Below are 13,051 nucleotides of genomic sequence, written 5' to 3' on the forward strand. Positions count from 1 at the left end.
TGAATTCGCTGTGCAGAGTGGCGTCCCCTAGGCGTGCGAGAATCCTATGATCGTGTGTTGGAATTCCCGGTTTGTCCTGATTATGTTTTGGACCTACATCACTTCCGGCTTTCCTCCAACATCGATCTGAAACGCAGTGACATAACTGAAATACGTTCATATTCGCGTTAAGCAATACTCACTCACTCATGATATCCCTTTTGGCGAAACGACGCTTAGAGAGCTTGGTAAATAAGGAACTATTTTCAGGATAATGTTTTTGCGATGTCCATATTCGAATCATGTATAGTCATGTACTTTGCTCCTTCACGGACCTATGTATGCACCATTGTAATTATTGATGTGACTAAGCGATTTCTTCTATAACCATAGGACCTATGTATGCACCATTGTAATTGATGTGACTTAGCGATTCCTTCTATAACCATAGGACCTATGTATGCACCTTTGTAATTGATGTGACTGACCGATTTCTTCTATAACCATAGGACCTATGTATGCACCTTTGTTATTGATGTGACTGACCGATTTCTTCTATAACCATAGGACCTATGTGTGCACCTTTGTTATTGATATGACTGACCGATTTCTTCTATAACCATAGGACCTATGTATGCACCTTTGTAATTGATGTGACTGACCGATTTCTTCTATAACCATAGGACCTATGTATGCACCTTTGTAATTGATGTGACTGACCGATTTCTTCTATAACCATAGATCATGTTTCGTAAACCACAAAATAAGCAGTGAGGTCTTTGAAAGGCATTTTGAAGTGATACACACAATGAAGAGAATATATGGATGTGAACTTCTTTATGATGAGGAACACAACATTTCGGAGAATATGGTTTCTCCTTCATCAGGTCAATAAGCAGTGACGAATACAAGCTCGGCAGGCAATGCTTCAATGCAACAACGCGACATTTTGATGAAATGTCCCATTGACGCACATTTATAAAATATTATAATATTCAGTAATTATGCGACAACGCAACATATTTATAATATGTAGCATTGTCGCGTGTCGCGCTTTGTTAAAATATAAAAACATGCATTAATTGTTTAAAGCGCGACAATGCGACATTTTGGTGAAATGCGTTGTCGCGCTTTTAGAAAACGAAGCCAATTTTCGCATGTGCTTTTTAGTATCGAAAGTAGTATTTCATTTGGTTGGCTGAATGTGATATGGCCCTTAATCGGTTGGCAATAGAGAGATCAATGTTATAGGTAATGTTTTTGTGTTTTGAGGTATCCATAGGAATAAGATACCTGTTTTGTATCTCAACGTCTTGCATCATCACTATTTGATAGTGATATATAAACATATGCTCATGATATAGTCGAATTGTACAATGGACCATGTGGCAGAGATTTCCTGTAATTTCCTACTAAGTGTTTTGTCGCTTTTATTCAAATCGAATGGTGCCAAGCCTCATTTGATGAGTCTAGTCCTCGTTATTCAGAACAAACAGTGACAGTGACTAACAGCTTTGAGATAAATGTACAAATGATATCACATCGAATTTAATTATATTATCATGCTTGCCTAAAGGCGTTGGCCCACACTTGCCGGCACATTAGACAGCTACATGAAATAATTTGCGTTAAATGAATATTGCCATATTGGCAAAACAATCTTCAAAAATGTGATGGAACATTGTTGTTTGAACAATCAACAGAGTAACAACACGAACGAGTTTCAATTCAAAGAGATTGTATTTATTAAAAAAGAGAACATCATATAAAAATGCTGTACATTACTGATTAACAAAGATGAGGCGGGATTCAAATGACCATGAAACATTTATATCTACATGGAATGTATTACAGTGCATATATAATGCAATTGTTTGCTCTGCAATATGCCTGGCCAGCAAGCAACAAAACAAAAAGTCGGATCACAAATGCATCACAAAGTTTAAGTTTCTTCACTGACGTTATGCTTGGAAAACGCCACCATCAATTGAGTGCAATCTTCCGTATATGTCCCTTACTTCCGCATCACTACCATCAGCATTTATCACATATCCCCCGGGGAAAAGGCCTTTTGGGGGGACATACTCCCCTTTCGTGTACTTGTGCTTAATCATGTCTATCCTCCTCATGAATTGTTGAAAGTATCGCAGAAACATTGGGTCGGTGAACATGTTTGAATACCTCATAAACTGCTGCATTGGATTGACAGTGCTCTGAGTATTGGTAGAAAGAGCAGGGACGGGAGCCTGTTGTGTCAGTCCTTGACCTGCATTTTGGCTTTGAGGTTGACCGTGACCTTGACCTTGACCTTGTCCAGATCCCTGATTCTGTGTTTCTTGGGTCATAGGCGGGGTTTGAGGTTGCGTCTGGATCCCTGGCTGGTTAGGAAGAGGGTATTGTTGATGTTGACCTTGACCTTTGGGTGCTGGAGTGGTTGATTTGGCTTGTGGAATGTTAGCCGTTCCTTGTTGTTGTTGTTGTTGTTGTTGTTGTTGTGGTTGAGTGTTACCCTGACCAAAACCTTGCAGCATCACTGGATTGTTCATGAGAGCCATAAGCGACCGAATATTCAGGTGATTGGCACCAGGTGGAAATAAATCTGAAACAATGTTATACCTCTCATTATAACCTGGCAAGGACTTTCACAACGACATAAAACTACATACCATATACATTTCTTGTTCTTCGTGGTTCCACAGTAACAGTAATCATATAATATTTTATCTTCGTATTGTGACATTATTGCATCGTTCCAGCCCTCGGTTGTTCCTCATACCGTTTGGTTTTTGTCCTTCTGTTAGGTTGTATGGTGGTGTGACAAAGAAATCACAACATGATGACCCGTGAAAATCCGGGCTAGAATAGGTCTTCAGCAAACCATGGTTGCCTTAAGAGGCTACTATGCCTGTCGTTAGAGGCGACTAACGGGATCCGGTGGTCAGGCTCGCTGACTTGGTTGATGCATGTCATCGTATCCCAGTTGATGGGATTGATGCAGAATCCCTGGATTGTCTGGTCCCGACTCGATTATTTACAGACCGTCGTCATTTAGCTCGAACGTTGCTGAGTGAGTGAGTGAATATTGCTTAACGCCGCATCAACAATTTTGCAGCTATTCGCGGCGATCGAATGTTGCTGAGTATGGTGTTAAACATGAACAAACATACAAACACAACCCGCTTATTATAAGTGACCGCCTACGTGGTGTAATTGATTGAGCGTCTTCCCGGGGAGGGTAAGGTTTTGGTTTCGATCCCCAGGCGCGTCATACCAAAATTACGTTAAAGGGTATTACTTGTTGTTTCCCTGTCTGGCGCTCGGCATTAAGAAGGAATGGTCGGCTCGGAGTCAGTATACTGTGTCACAGTTAGGTGTCTATGTTAAACTGCGGCATGGCATAGCGCTACAAAACCGGCATAGTTCCGACTAGTGCAAACAGCCCCACTTACATACACATACACGTGCATTCAAGTCGCTATATATAAGTGCAATAATCTTGAACGCGGCGTTAAACCAGATTTTAGCAAGGACTAGCTGAACCAAAGGGTATATACCCACTCAAATTTATGAATGTATATTTTTGACAGGATATACATTTGTATTCTTGAAAAAGTAAATAAACTGTACCTGCTGGTGACTGGTTAACAAAACGTCTGAAACCTGCAAATAGAAAATAGGCAAATAAAAAATAGGAAACTTTTCTTTTAGAAAATATTGAATGTTAACGTCGGAGAATAATCAGTCTCGATTATTTACTGAAACGGATTCTACTTGGCGCGAAGGCAAAATAGTAGTGAAAACAACACGAATAGAAAATTGAAAATCACTGTGAACACACGGGACATCAGGAACATCAGTGTGAATACCAGGGACATCAGGAACATCAGTGTGAACACCGCATTCAAGTAACATGCAAATATGTTACAATAAATAATAATGTAGCACGCTCGGTGAAATATACAACATGTACACAACACCGATGTGTAGGGGACGCTGATATCAATTTGTAAATAGATATTATTTCCAGATTTTTTATTATATCATGTGACTGGAATAATGTTTTGTTTACGATATAATATTAATTCATACATTGATTCGTCATCTTCATCCTGATGATGTTGATTTCATTTATTTATATTAGTCAACTTCGTAACACTTACGGATATTTCTTGCATGGCTGCCACAGCACGCAGCCATAACAATTACGAGGATTTGAAGAGTATTCATGTTTCTGAAAAAAAGAAATAAGTGAACAAATAAATGAATCACCATAAAGGAAATTCATAATTCTTTTATGAAATGTTCATCAGATAGATATTGAGTTGGAAATAGCAGCAAGAAGCTCTGAGGTTGAGGATGAGTTTTATTTTATACTCAAATGTAATGTATTTAGAATTTAGAGACAAATACCTACGATTCTATCACAGAACGAAATCATCTGTGTTTATACTTTCACAATTGCTATATTTCCTGAACAAATGTCCTACCGAATGATTCCTTCGTCCTATGTACACTTTCTTATCATTAAAAGAAAATGAATACTGTGGAACTGTAGTCTACGCTTCTCAACATAATCATTCTCGGGCCATACTACTTAAAAACTAATATTAGCATCATGGACATGAATTATAAGAAGTAGAAAAAGCTATACTTACACGAGAGTCTGTAGCAATAGTGCCGAAATACGATGGCAAATTTGAGTTGACTGAAGATACAGGAGCCCGTACCCCCTTTTATACAAAAATATCGGGAAAACATTGACGTGAAAACCTGCGCAAAACACGTCACTGGCACAATTTATGAATTGTGGATGTACGTGAAGGTGAATCACAGCTTACTGTACCATACTTGACCTCACGACAAGACATCGTCTCGCCTACGCTCACCACATTCTGTCAGATTGATGTTGGTAAACAATTTATCACCCGAGGCCTAAAAGCTCCGGAGTAACGTCACGACCCTGTCTTAGACCAGTGTCCTCTGTGGCTATAATTAATCCACTTTTTGCGTATGCATCCACTACTTTCCTGTCTCGCAAGATTTATGCCGGAGAACATGGGGGTTAATAATGTTTATGTTTTACGAAACATCACGCGTTCGTTAAAAAGATATTTACGTAACATCCAAGAAATACTGAACCCACTGCAGGTGTGTGACGGATGTCTCTCCTTGTGTATTTCCTCACGTGTTTTATATGTTAAGCATGAACAACGTAACAACTTCTGGTTTATTGCATATAGCGACGTTTCGATGTAGGTACTTATACCGTTATCATGCTTGAGTGACAACAACCAGGTGATGAGATGTTCATGTGCATGGCATGTTGTGATAAGCTTCTCGGCCTTGTTCTGCCATGTTTGAACTTCAAGCGAATGACGGCACCCCCCCGCACCCCCCTCCTCTGTAATTGATAACTATTTATGAATGTATATATATTATCAAATAAACATAATAAATCTCCTAAGAAAATGGAATATATTATCTTAACACGATAGGGTTTGTGTTTCAAACATTCTGCAATGGAATCTATTTAATATTAGATTTACAAGTTATTGATATTGACTGTACACTCCATTATCGTATGATAATCTATCGCAAGTCTTAACCTTTATTTGATATGTTATCAGTAAGGTCAGCAATGAGTAAACGCTTTGCTTTTTTCGTTCAGTGACGTTACATTCTGCAATTATATTTGTATAGGCTAATAATAGATCGCTGTGAATTTGTCGTTTGACCTCGCGTGTTGTGTCGCGGATGACGTCACGTCAAACAGCTGATCTGATGTGCAATCTTATTTCGGCTACTTCCATCAAGCCTGGAAATGCCAACGCCCTCTGTTGGCAGACTGAAATTGTAAACAAAATCAATCTTGTCTAAGAGCAAGATGAATGCATTCTTGTGTATATTTAGAAGGGATTTTCTTCACAATTTTAAGTTATGTTATGTTCCCTCCATGCAGGCTGGTTTCGCTAGGCCAAAATAAAACGTTTCCTTTTGTAGAATGGAATGAAATGGGAAACGTTACTTGAAATAAACCACCACGGATGTCTTTAAATGTACATGTATATATCAAGGTGTACATATAAAAATTATATATAAACTATTTTAATGTCGGATTTATGAAAAAACATATTTAAGGACTGGCCATACAAGTATAATTTGAGCAAAGGTCCAAGTAAGACCGCAAATTGACAAATACGGGAGAGACGAGGATGTATGTTTTCTAGTGGTCACAGTGAGGAATTCTATGTTCAGATTCTTCAAAGTACTGCATAATTTCGTCATTTTCTCTCTCACCTAATCTAAATATTATTATTATATTACCGTAAAAATATAATATTTTCCTCTTTTCACCCAAGTTTACGCTTTCCTCGTATTGAAAATAGCCTACTCTACTGGTTTTAACGCGCACAATCGTGATCGGATCGCATTTTACTTTTGCTCCTATTCATCAGAAGAGAGCAATAATTATCTGAAACTGATGATCAAAACTGACTCTTGTAAGGAAAGAGGTACAAACAAAACACTTTATTAAAACAGCGACGCTGATAATGTCACGTGACAAATTCACAGGCAACAAAATTCTGACACGACGATGATGCACATTCAGTTTTGTCGTTGCTTCGTATAGATCTGTGTAATGTATGACTGAAGCGACGTGCGTATCTTGTACAGTAAACTACGTTTATAACGAACACGCTTGTAACGAACTGACGGACATACTTAACATAGTTTTTTTGTCCCAGCCATTTGCTGTATATATGCTGTAAATAAGCCTGTAGTGAACTACGGTTATATCGAACTAATATCAGTGGCCCCTTTGAGTTCGTTATAACCGTAGTTTACTGTTTTTAAGGTTCGAATCCACGCTCCCATCACGGGATTGTCCGTATACCCAGTGTACCAGCTGGAGAGTATGTTCATAAACCGTAACACAGCGGGTTCACGTTGGAGAGAATGTTTCAAAGCATGCATGCACGTGTCGATTGACTGAACGATAATGATTGCTATGATGTATCCCTCGCCACGAACCGGGTTCGAATTTGGTCTTCTATAACCCATGCATGTACACGGCGACTAGCTATAACCCATGCATGTACACGACGACTAGCTATAACCCATGCATGTACACGGCGACTAGCGGGGTCGGGTGGTCAGGCTATCCGACTTGGTTGATGCATGTCATCGTATCCCAATTGCACAGATCGATGCTCATGATGTTAATCACTGGATTGACGTCCATACGCAATTATTGGCAGACCCCTGTCATATAGCTGGATGTATGCGGCGTTAAACGACAAACAAAAAAGGAAGAGGTGTGTTTGTGAACACCACAATGACATTTTGGGGGTTACATATTTTCTTGTATTGCGATCGCCCTGTCGTGATATCATAATTAATACATAATCCCTCTTGGGTGCAGTAGAAAGCAATGCCGAGTGACGTGACCTTGTATATCCCAAGTGTATGTCTAGATATGTATCTACATACAGCTCTGGATTCGAACCTTGGTATACAAGTAGTTAACCACTTAACCCCATGGACCTCCTGTTATGTTGGTACTGACAAGTATTTCATATTTGCATGTGTGTAACCTTGGTTGGATAGTTCTCTTGAGAGAAGTTTTACATATTAATCTAAAGAAATGAATCTATCAATCACCATAAACGACACTCAGGCGCCGTCGATTCAATGGAAAGAAAGTTTGAGGTGTGGTTATTGCTGAAACTCCAATACGAATGTTTGTGGATACACTTAACGCATCCTTAAAACGATAATCTCTATGTACCATGAGGTCGAACTACAAATCCTAGTTTGCACCTTGAGGTCGAACTATACTACCATTGTTTGTGTCATTTGGTCTGTCTATAAAACCCTTATATGTACCATGAGGTTAAACTTTACAAGACTTGTTAGTACCATGAGGTCGAACTATAGAACTATAGTTACATTTGGCATTGTAAATTATTGTGTATATATACTAACGGAAAGAAATAACAGTGATTCATTTAAAATTTAATAAAAATAAATGTATTATGAAATTAAATAATGCATCTTTTATACATGTGCTTGAAGACATCTCGACTTTGACGTCCTGATTCACGGTTTGCACGCACTTGTTAATGCACGTCGCTCAATTTGGATGTGTACGTGTTTGTTGCGAGCATAATACTCACACAGGTATATTTAAATGTGAACAGCACGCACTGTTTGTTCAGCTATCCGGTGCTGATAAAAAACACTTTTGTTTAACCGTAAATAACGGCTACGCAATGCCATGGCTGCTGAAAATCAACGTCTTCGCGCCGTGGAATTGCTGCAAACAGGAATGGCGCAAAACGAAGTTGCCAGACATTTTAATGTTCACTGAAACACAACATAATCTCTTATATACGTTATATACAGCAGTGGAACACTCATGATTGGCCATTGGTCAGTCGTTCACGTTTGACGTCACGCCAATAAGACAACCATATTCGGTTTGTGCATGTACGGAATCGATAACAAACTGCCACATTAACAGCTCGTACAATTCCTGGGTTGAGACCACTGAGTGGCAGAGCCGTACGCAACCGGTTGAGGGAGCACAGCATCCGGCCCCGACGTCCTGCGTTACGCCTAATTGTACTTCCGCGTCGCCGTCAAGCACGCTTAGCTTGGTGTAGAAGAGACAAGAGGTTCAGAAGACAAGACTCAGACAGTATACTGTCCACAGATGAGTCCAGGTTTCATCTGCTCAGCTCTGGCGGTCGTGCAAGGTTCTAGAGGCGTCCAGGAGAACGTTTTTAGCGAAGCTTGCGTACTCAGCGTCGTCAATTTGGGGAGAAAGTGTCATGGTATGGGGTAGCACAACACAACTGGACTAATGTTTGGCTGACATTTGGAACATCCGGCTTCACACATTTTGTGCAATATATATGTGAAAAACATTCCATCACATTTCATCGGTTCATGACCGCCTCCGTGGTCTAGTGGTAGAGCGTCCGCGTGGAGACGGGAGGTCCGGGGTTCGATCCCCGACCGCGTAATACCAAAAGACGTTAAAAGATGGTACTTGTTGTTACCCTGTCTGGCGCTCGGCATTAAGGGGCTAAAACAAGGACTGGTCGGCTCGGAGTCGGTATACGTTTCTCTTCCTCTTATTTAGCGTATACATAAAACCGCACTTGATTAAATATCTCCCTCCCCCAACCAACTACTTCTAGGAAGAACTCTTACAACTATCTTCGCGTTTTTCCATTTTCGAATGATATAAAGGTTAATAATGATTATCATTTTTTAGGAAAATAATTTTGTTTGTTGGTTTAACGCTGCACTCGGCACTATTCAAGCTATATGACGGCGGTCTGTAAATAATCGAGTCTGGACCAGACAATCCAGTGAGTTATTTCTTGAGCATCGATGCACGCAATTGGGATACAATGACATGCATCAACCAAGTCAGCGAGCTTGACCACCCGATCCCGTTAGTCGCCTCTTACGACAAGCAGAGTCGCCTTTTACGACAAGCATGGTTGCTGAAGACCTATTCTTTTCCCGGTCTTCACGGGTCTTCTATAACGTTGGGCTGGAGGACATAAAACGTCGTTACTGTATTTTTTGTCAAAATAACCGGACACACTTTAAACATGTGATACGAAAGCCAGACAGCGTTATGCATATGTTCCCATGGTTAATAATAATAGTGATAATAATTCCACTGATATAACTCATCTTCCATACATAATTGACCGCCCGCGTGGTCTTGTGGTAGAGCGTCCGCCCGGAGACCGGTTCGATCCCCGGCCGCGTCATACCAAAAGACGTTGAAAGATGGTACTTGTTGTCACCCTGACTGGCGCTCGGCATAAAGGGGCTAAAACAAGGACTGATCGGCTCGGAGTCAGTATACTGTGTCTGAGTGGGGTATTCATGTTAAACTGCGGCATGGTATCCCTGTGAGCTAGCACTATAAATCAGCATCAGTCCGGACTAGTACAAGCAGACACACACACACACGTGCATGCACGTCGCTATATAAGTGCAATAATCTTGGACGCGACTTTAAACCCATTTTCACCTCACATCACCTCTAAACATAATTTGCTATTGGGATACGATGACATGGATCAATCAAGTCAGCGAACCTGTCCACCCGATCCCGTTAGTCGTCTCTTATGACAAGCAGGCGTGGATGGCTGAAGATTTATTCTAACCCGGATCTTTACGGGTTGAAAAACAGGTATAAGAAATGTTCATCATAGATACTTGGTGACCATATAAGTCACCTATAGTCCTTCATTATTGGTGAGAATAATAATTTAATGCGTGAGCTGTTCATGTTTTAGGAATACGATATGAGGTTCATCGTTAAGAAATCGTGACAATAGTAAATTTAATTGCATGAATTGTTTGAGAGGTGTGAGATGACCCCCATGACTAATCCCTAGTCACAGCAGATTACGTAAATCTCGGGATTTAGGCGTCAGTCTACTGGGAAGACACCGTCGTGATGATAAATGTTACTAATTAAAAGTCACCGGCTTACACAGACGCTATGTGCAGTAATTACTCGATCTGTGCTGATATTGAGTTTGGTGGCATGCCAGCAGTAGCGTATCTGAGGCACCAATAGACGTGATATATAAACATGTTTTATCGATCTTCACTAAAAGTAAGGGATTTCAAAGGGTCAAGAAGGAGTTAACCCGACTGCTTTTTCAACAGAATGGCTCCGAATGTATCAGGAAGCGTTTCTGGATAAACAGTGTACCACGTGAGTCTGATCGTATCGGTTGAAACTTTAGTGTGTTTGTGCAGTAATTGAAAATCCACTGCCTACTCGCACCACATGATTAATGGTTTTAGATTGACCTTTGGTCTCGGGGAATGCATAATTATAATAGAAGTTCATGTACATGGAACCCGTGAAGATCCGGGGTAGAATAGGTCTTCAGCAACCCGTGATTCCTGTAAAAGGCGACTCTGCTTGTCGTAAGAGGCGAATAACGGGATTGGATGATCTGGCTCACTGACTTGGTTGATGCATGTAATCGTATCCCAATTGCGATGATCGATGCTCATGATATCATGTCAAAACGCAGCCATTGTCGATTTACAATGTCTTAAACGGCATTGTCTTCATACTTGTTCAAAAATGTCATTGAGGAAAACAGTAAAGCAAAATGCACGTGCAAGTTATAGAATTCGTAACTTGTGGTAGTCGCTATAAAAAGGCAAGCATAAGCCAATAACTTGTCATTCAAATGTCAACATTATTCAAGTTCGAAAATGCCGAGACTCAGCGCTGCAGATTGGAACATCGCCATGGGACGTATCCAAAGAGGGGAATCGCAGTCTTCAGTTGCACGCCGCTTCAACGTCCACCACATCACCATTTGCCGCCTTTTGGACCGAGACACACAGTTCAGTTCCACTGCAAATCGTCCGAGAACCGGCCGACCATGAGTCACTGTCCATGCACAGGATCGCTACACTCGACTGTTCCACCTACGTCATCGCAATGCCACAGCTACGGAGACTGCAAGCCATATCCTACACCACGAGATCTGACTTGGTTGTGGTTCAGGGAAATTTGACAGCAAATCGCTACATGCTCGTGTCACGGTAGACTACCTTCATAATACCAACATGAAAGGCTTGCCCTGGCCGTCAAGATCTCCACATCTCAACCCATTCAAACACCTCTGGGATGAACTCGATCGACGTGTACGTCAACGTCAGAACACGCCGCAGACACTCCCACAACTAGCCAACGCGTTACAAGCAGAATGGAGAAGCCGAGGAGATGCAGAGCCGTGACTGCTGCCTGGGGCGGTCACACGAGATACGAGTTCAGCGCAACCTCGTGGCCTTATGTGAAACGACAATAAACAGTTTTCAGTGCTTTTGTACAACGACATTATGTGACGATCGAGCTCCAAAATTTCATATTTGTATCTATGATATTAAATTTAATATACTTTTCAAAAAAAGAAACTTGACAGATGTAAAACCACTTTTTGCCAAATATCTAAAATAATTACATTAAATGAGAACCAAATAAGTCAAACAGAAAGATGATGTGTCTATAATTCACGAAAACACATGCAAAGCACATAAACGTAGCGTTTGGGGATCAATTTTACAGCTTCATCCAAACGCAACCGCCTGTAAAAAACGTGCAGCACAGGATCCTGCATTTAGGCATGCAGGCCCCCTGCTGAATGGGTATAAAAATCCAAATCAACGGCTGTTCATACAGTCCTTATAACGGTAGTAGAGGCGGTGACAGAATGCCAAGACTGAATGCAGCTCAACGGAACAACGATTACAAGCTGGAGCAACTCAGCAAGAAGCTTTGGTGCCAACAGAGGGTTAGATGGGTACGTACAAGGTGGAGAAATGTACTGTTTACTAACGAGTCCCGTTTCCTACTCACACGTGCTGATGGGCGCGCACGTGTCTATAGACGTCGGGGTGAACGTTACGCCCCCAACTGTGTGCAGCAGGTTGTCCCATTTGGCGGCGGGAGTGTTATGGTATGGGCTGGAATTCATCACGGTGGTAGGACGCCTCTCGTGCTTGTGGCAGGTGCATTGACAGGTGTGCGTTACAGAGACTTGAGTCTACAGCCTTACGTTCATCCTCACGTCAACGTTTATGGCGGACAGTTCCAGCAGGACAACGCTCGACCGCATATTGCACGTGTTTGTCAGGACTTCTTACAGCACAACAACATCCAGATATTACCTTGGCCAGCCCGGTCACCAGATTTGTCCCCGATTGAGCATCTGTGGGACGAGTTGGATCGACGCGTTCGCAGAAGGAATCCACGCCCCAAACACTTCCGGCGCTGCTTGATGCACTTCAGCATGAATGGCAGCACATCCAACAGCGTGTTATTGACAACTTGATTGCATCTATGGGTCGTCGATGTCAAGCGGTGATTGATGCACGTGGTGGGCACAACCGATACTAACATTTTCTGTACCCCTGTGACATTAACTGTATCGTGTACGTGTGTCTGTCCAGGTGACACGATTAATGTTTTGAACATTGTGTACATTGATCTTCAAACAGTGTTTCAATT

The 13,051-nt window shown here is 41.3% G+C and overlaps 1 protein-coding gene across 1 annotated transcript; it reads right to left on the minus strand.

The window, feature by feature from the left end:
* Positions 1-1,706: 1,706 nt before the first annotated feature.
* On the minus strand, positions 1,707-4,714 carry LOC125377693 (pheromone receptor transcription factor-like). The gene is made up of 4 exons (XM_048391632.1): positions 4,635-4,714; positions 4,140-4,210; positions 3,607-3,639; positions 1,707-2,578 (listed from the first exon to the last, which is right to left on the minus strand). Exons 2-4 carry the CDS (start codon positions 4,204-4,206, stop codon positions 1,941-1,943), a joined length of 738 nt encoding a protein of 245 aa, XP_048247589.1. The 5' UTR covers positions 4,207-4,210; positions 4,635-4,714; the 3' UTR covers positions 1,707-1,940.
* Positions 4,715-13,051: the final 8,337 nt, after the last annotated feature.

Source organism: Haliotis rufescens, unplaced genomic scaffold (assembly GCF_023055435.1).
Source record: "Haliotis rufescens isolate VD_foot unplaced genomic scaffold, xgHalRufe1.0.p SCAF_93, whole genome shotgun sequence".
In the NCBI taxonomy this organism is placed as follows: Eukaryota; Metazoa; Mollusca; class Gastropoda; order Lepetellida; family Haliotidae; genus Haliotis; species Haliotis rufescens.

Bases quoted from the DNA above. Each gene is read 5' to 3' on its own strand.
- LOC125377693 (XM_048391632.1), bottom strand. From the start codon at position 4,206: ATGAATACTCTTCAAATCCTCGTAATTGTTATGGCTGCGTGCTGTGGC. The intron at 3,640-4,139 runs GTAAGTGTTACG...TTCTATTTGCAG, and splicing joins CAGCCATGCAAGAAATATCC to GTTTCAGACGTTTTGTTAAC. The intron at 2,579-3,606 runs GTACAGTTTATT...ACATTGTTTCAG, and splicing joins TGTTAACCAGTCACCAGCAG to ATTTATTTCCACCTGGTGCC.